Here is a 6,671-nt window from a genome sequence, read left to right on the forward strand (position 1 = left end):
TCGACTTGTATTAGCTTCTCGTACAAGTATTTGCAATTTGGATTTCCTATCGCGCCACAATTTAGCCAACTTTTCAAAAATTGATTTCTTTTCACAATCCTCAACTTTGTAAGTCAGCTGTACATTAAATAACAAGAAAATATGTCTACATTTTGTTATGAAAATGGAAATGAAAAATTAAACAGCTCCACATCCTATACTTCACTTCTTCGCTTATGTCATTCCATCCATCTAATGTATAAGGCACAAATTTTTTTATCATGCAACCTAAGAAAGAAGCGTACTTCACTGAATTATCTCCAACCGGCTGTCCAAACTCATTATGCTCCAGCTCTTTACACTTGTGTTGGCCACTAACCATTTTGAACTTTGATGCACCCCGTAATTTTTCTTATCTGTTTTCTCATTATCAATTGGTTCTTTACCATGCAAATCATGTGATGAATTAGCTGAATTGTTAGAATTCATTCTCGATAACCTATTAGATATATTTTCCTGTAAAATGGAAAAGAGTTACATTGAAATATACTAGTGTGCTTTAGTAAAATAAAACAAGATTTAATGTCTCACCTAAATTTCATCTACAGATCCTTTGCTACATTTTTTGACCATTTTGTTTATCTTTTGAATGTTATTTAATGACCTGATAAACATGTAATATGACATGATGCATCACTGAAAATAAACAAGCAAACAAATATATTTAAACACTAAATAAATAGTAACGTAACTTTAGAAAAACATGTATCAATCAAAATAAATAACTATAAAATCTATTGCTGAAAATTTCAGTCATATCTCAGTCACACCGATTCCCTCACACTTATTCCTTGAGTACGGTTCTTTCTCAGTAATGTTAATCTCAAGTAGGGACACATCAAGAGGTGTTGATGACGTATAAGCATCTTCTTCAAGCACATTCAAGTTATGAATATCCCGAGGCGGCGCTTTTAGCAACACATACCAATTTGTTTAATCATTGTCCCTGGAATAGAATACTTGCTTTGCTTGTGATGCTAAAATGAAAGGATCACTTTCAAAAGTTTTTAGTCCTTGGTGTAAGATGACCAGTGTAAAACCATCTTCAATTTTGATACCACTTCCAGGATTGGCCCAATCACACCTAAAAACAGGCACTTTGAAAGAATAGTTCTAAGGCCCGAGAATTTGATTATCGTAATCTGAAATGATTTGTGGATAAATTGATGTGATTATAGACGGAACGGATCAGTTCGGGAAAGACGGAAGATGACTTGAATTATGTGCGAGGAAGAGCCCTCGCGCATATGCGCGACCCCGCCAGGCGCATATGTGCGAGGCAGGCAGAGGACCTCGCGCATATGCGCGACATGGTTCCGCGCATGTGCGCGAGGGTGGCAGAAAGTTGTGAAGACACTCGGCGCATATGCGCGAGTTGCTGTGATGCTACGCGCCGAGACATATTGTCACGCGCATATGCGCCGAGATAGGTCACGCATATGTGCGAGACGTGCTGCACAAAGGAGTGAGCCACGTTTTGCTGAGACATGCATGTATATATATATATATCCATTCCTTTATTCAGTGGCCGGGAGAAGAAAACGCAAATCCAGGGAAGGGCTTGAATTTCTTAGACTTAGGATTTGATTTACGAACAATCCGTCCGTCTGATTTTGAATCCAACTGCGGTATTATGTTTCTATCGACGCAGGCTTCAATTGGACGTTAGTTTTATTACGTTTTGATATGATTTGAAATTATGATACTGCCAGAATCGGATATGATTGATATATGGTGTTCTTGACATAGTAGACATCGTATAATTGAAACCGAATCGAAGAACAGATACCGTATGTAATTGTTATGAATTTTCGGAGTTGATTTGATTGTGATTAGACCGATTTGATATCAGAATTGTATTGTTATCGATTATGAGATGTTGGGATTGATATCTGATTGATACTTTATTGCGGGGTATATTGATATTATTCAGATTTGGATCAGATGAGGGCTGATTTGTATATACTGATATTGTATTGCCGGTATTTCGAGATTGTACAGTTATGCCGTTGAAACAGAATTTGATTAAGTTCTGATTATATCCAGTATTGATTTGATTGGTGTATTGATATTATACTCCTCGACCTTTGTCATTACCAGATTGATATGGACATATTTGAATTCGAGACTTTGACTTCGTCAGACCGAGAAGAGAAAGGTATAAATCAATGTTGAACCGGGAGATACGACTCGAGTCAGATTGGACTGGAGTTTCCCTAAACCACATATTAGATTGTTTATGTTGAGATGTTTATATTTTGTCTATTGAATTATAGAAATGCACTTGAGATAGATGAGTCATTGGCAGAGCGGCCAAGTTACTAGATGTTCGGTGGTATCGAATTGCATAGGAGAAGATCGATTCCTATTGTAGATGTTCGATACAGAAATGACCGAAGTCTAGGAATAAGACGTACCGCCACCCCGATTGGGAGAGTATGTGGGAGATTAGTTACGTCTTATTCACACCGGGATCCCTAGACTTAGGATGTGAGTCGAGTCAAGAGTTTTATCAGTATTCACTAATGTGTCATAAAATCATGATTCATGTTCTTGATACATGATTTATGTTTTATATATGATCTTATGCATTGCATGTATACATGTTTTATACTGAGATTTATTCTCACCGGAGTTTCCGGCTGTTGTCGTGTTTGTATGTGTGCATGGCAACATGTGGGACATGATCAGTACCGAGAAGAGCTTGAACGAGTGATGATTAGCGTGGTGATCCGGGCTTAGATATGAAACTGGTGGTTTATTCCTAGACGTGTATTGATGGAAACAAACACTAACTAGATGGTTTGTAAATGGAATAAATTTGCAAGTTGATCATGTGTTGTAGACTTTACATTTGATCTTATACAATAAATAAACTTAACTTGTTGTATGCTTGTACACACATTTTGGTTAGTAATGCTTTGTATATAAGAAAATATTTTTTTTATCAAAGAAGCATACACAATTGATCCATTTAGTCCCAAATGATTAAAGAAGATGAGTTAGCACCCGAGTCCCCACAATAGTAGTCTAGCAAAACAATATCTCTTATAACCCCATAGTATGATAGTATTCCTACTGTATGTGAATTGTCATTAGCATTAGATTGACAAACAATATCAGCTTCAATTGAAACACCACTATCTTGTGTCGACCTTCCAACATCAATTGTGTGGAATCGATGTCCATTTACAATATATCCCGTATAAGATGTAACATGCTTTCTTGGACCATGTGATAGCCATTGAATTCGGTCTGAAGAGTTAACATGATCCTGTTTTGATAGCCAATCAGCAAATGTTTCCTTATGTTTCTTTTGTAACAATGTTTCATTACTTAAGAAACGATGATCTGTTTGTTTAAGCTCGTCAATGTGCATCCTAATTTAAATCATTGAATGAAGATGTTAGAATACACAAGATATGTAATAAATCAAGACTGACATTATGAAACTAACTACACTCACTGTAAATAAGGTTCAACTTCTGCAGTATTGAACAACACATATCGATGTGCAGCTTGTAACACGTGATCCTCTAAAATCTTTTCTTTCCCTTTACAAATTGGCCGACCTTCTAATAATCCATCTTCCAAATCATTGTTCCTATTAGAACGAACACCAATACTAGAAGCATTTCTTATATAAGCACTACAAAATGCCATTCGTTCTTCTGCGAGGTAACACTCAGCTATACAACCTTCTGGTCTTGCCCGGTTCTTCACATACCATTTTAGTATTTTCATAAATCTAAATCATAAAACAAAATTCACACGAAAGAAGTGTTGATAGCAAAATATAAAATTTATCAAAAAGATTAATGATTACTTAATACCTTTCAAATGGATACATCCAACGGAATTAGACTGGCCCACACAAGCGAGCCTCTCTTGTTAAATGAATTGTCAAGTGAACCGAGATGGTAAAGAAAGCGGGTGGAAAATACCTTTCCAACATGCATAGAATTTCAGCAATATTATCCTCGAGTTGTTCTAAACGGTTCCTATCTAATACTCTGACATAATTCATTTTAAAATGCACCCAACATAAATATAGCATTGAGTGGACCTTTCGATAGAAGATCTCTCAATGCTACTGATAGCAATTGTTGCATCAGAATATGACAATCATGAGATTTCAGCCCAATAAGCTTATGCTCTTCTACAGAAACACAGTTACCAATATTTGAGCTATATCCATTGGGTAACTTTATATTTTCAACCTAGAGAAAAATACATCCATTTATTTTTTAGACAGTGTGTACGGGGCAGCGGGTAAATGATATTTATTTTCTCTTTTTTCTTGAGGATGTAATTCTTGTCTAATTTTTAAGTGTACCAAATCTTTGCGAGCATTCACATCATCTTTGGATTTTTTCTTCAGGTTTAACAATGTGCCTATAATATTCTCGCAGACATTCTTTTCAACATGCATCACATCTAAGTTATGACGTAGCATGAGGCCCTAAATATAACCATAAACAAGTTTCATAGTGTTAGTTCAGAATATTTCTAACAATTTAGGAACATAAAATAAAAAAATTTGCAAAAGCTAATGAATAGAGTGCAAAATAACTTACACTCCAATATGTCAAATCGAAAAAAATTGACTTTTTCTTCCACCTTTGAACTGGTTTTTGTACCTCTTTTGAACTATCCTGCTTCTTCCTCAAAGTGTTGACAGTCTCACCCTTTTGCTTCTTAACCCAGTAATTTTCAATATTTTTCAATGCATCGGTAATTTTTAACCCATTCAAAGGTCTAGGTTTCCCTTTACTCTCTTTTTTACATAGTAGAACATATGTCTTCACCACATATTGGGCAACCGAGTTTCCTTTTTGTGGCACATCCAGCTAGGTTTCCATAAGCTGGAAAATCATTGATTTTCCACATTAAAATAGCCTTCAGATTGAACATTGACTTGGTAAATGCATCATACGCCTCCACATCGGTGTCCCACAACTCCTTCAAATCCTCCACAAGGGTTTCCAAGTATACATCTATATCATTTCCCAGTTGCTTCAGACCTGGAATCAGTAATGTCAGCATAAGATTTTCCTTAGTCATGCACAACAATGGAGGAAGGTTATAATTGACCAAAATAACTGGCCAGCAACTATATCTGGAACTAAGGTCACCAAAAGGGTTAAATCCATCTGTTTCAAGACCAAGGTGGAGATTTCTAGGATCTGATGCAAAATCAGGCCACTTATGATCTATTGTATCCCAAGCTACTGAATCAACTGGATGACGCATCATATGATCTTGACTTTTGTGTTTGGAGTTCCAAATCAACTCTTCAGCCTTTTCTTTTGATTTAAACATCCTTTTCAGTCTTGGTATCACTGGAAAATATCGTAGGACCTTTTCAGGGACTCCTTTACAAACTTTGGTGGTTACTTTGTCTATCTTCCATCTTGAGGATCTACACTTCGGACACGAGTCTAGATCTTGAAGCTCCTTTCTAAATAGACAACAATCATTTGGGCAAGCATGAATCTTCTCATATCCTAAATCAAATGGTTTCAACAACTTTCTCATCGTATAAATAGTTTCTGGAAGTGTGTTGTTTTCTGGAAGCATGTCACCTAAAATATTAAGGAGCTCATTGAAACTATTGTCTGTTTGACCATTAGTAGACTTGTAATTGTATAGTGTGACGATTGCCTACAACTTTGTGTAAGATGTACAACCAGGGAAGAGAGGAGTTTCCGCATCTTTTAATAAATCATCAAACTCATAATCCTTTGCCTCAGATATAGTATTTCCAACCTCTTCTTCCGGCAAAAAAACATCCTTATATAAGTGATATGCCTCTCTACTTTCATCCTCTTTCTGAACTCCTCCTGAACTACCTTCAGCTTGAGATTGTGAGTTATAAGTTTCACCATGGAAGACCCAAATAGTGTAAGAATAATCGAACCCTTTAATAATTAAGTGGTCGTAAACTTGGTCAAATTTCATATACTTCTTATTTTTACAACGCTTGCAAGGATATAAGATTACTTCACGTGTTTTTGCATAGTTCCAAGCTTGTGCTATAAATTTTTTTACCCCTTCTTCATACTCGGGTACAAGCCTAGAAGACAGATGCATCCATTGCTAATCCATCTCTTGAACAAACCTTTTTCATTTGTATGAAATAATTATGAGATTTTATCAATACACACACATATATACACGATGCTAATTTAATTTATATGATATAATTACTTAGGTGTCAGATCTTATTTCGCAAACTATAACAATCTCACAGTACAAGGCAACGAAATAATAGTAAATTCAGAGAAACATTAGGCAACTCGTTATAGGAGTTCACATTTGTCCAACTCCAACACTGGTCTACGATGGGCAAAATAGTACTTCAATATTTTTTATAAATTCACATTATGGTTTTTATTTTTTTGGTAAAAATTTTGTGATTAGATACTAAAATATCATTTGAATATATTCATTATGTCATGAATTGTCTCACTACATATATTACATGAGTTTTAAACTTTAGTGAACAATGTTAATTTCATCTATTTATATAATTTTAATGTTCGAGTGATATTTTTCAATAATCACGTCGATTAAGTGATTTATGTCTACTTAGATAATTTATATATTTTTTAGTCACACATATAAGCTTA

General features: G+C 35.3%; 2 protein-coding genes across 2 annotated transcripts; both read right to left on the reverse strand.

Moving 5' to 3' along the window:
• Positions 1-285: 285 nt before the first annotated feature.
• On the reverse strand, positions 286-4,006 carry LOC142550658 (uncharacterized). The gene is made up of 4 exons (XM_075659735.1): positions 3,873-4,006; positions 3,506-3,787; positions 3,155-3,419; positions 286-495 (listed from the first exon to the last, which is right to left on the reverse strand). The coding sequence occupies exons 1-4, from the start codon at positions 3,887-3,889 to the stop codon at positions 286-288; spliced, it is 774 nt and encodes a 257-aa protein (XP_075515850.1). The 5' UTR covers positions 3,890-4,006.
• Positions 4,007-4,067: 61 nt separating this feature from the next.
• On the reverse strand, positions 4,068-5,577 carry LOC142550660 (uncharacterized). Its single transcript, XM_075659736.1, has 4 exons — positions 4,863-5,577; positions 4,617-4,816; positions 4,376-4,501; positions 4,068-4,259 (listed from the first exon to the last, which is right to left on the reverse strand). The coding sequence occupies exons 1-4, from the start codon at positions 5,575-5,577 to the stop codon at positions 4,068-4,070; spliced, it is 1,233 nt and encodes a 410-aa protein (XP_075515851.1).
• Between the last annotated feature and the right edge of the window lie 1,094 nt (positions 5,578-6,671).

This window comes from Primulina tabacum, chromosome 7 (genome assembly GCF_025594145.1).
Source record: "Primulina tabacum isolate GXHZ01 chromosome 7, ASM2559414v2, whole genome shotgun sequence".
In the NCBI taxonomy this organism is placed as follows: domain Eukaryota; kingdom Viridiplantae; phylum Streptophyta; class Magnoliopsida; order Lamiales; family Gesneriaceae; genus Primulina; species Primulina tabacum.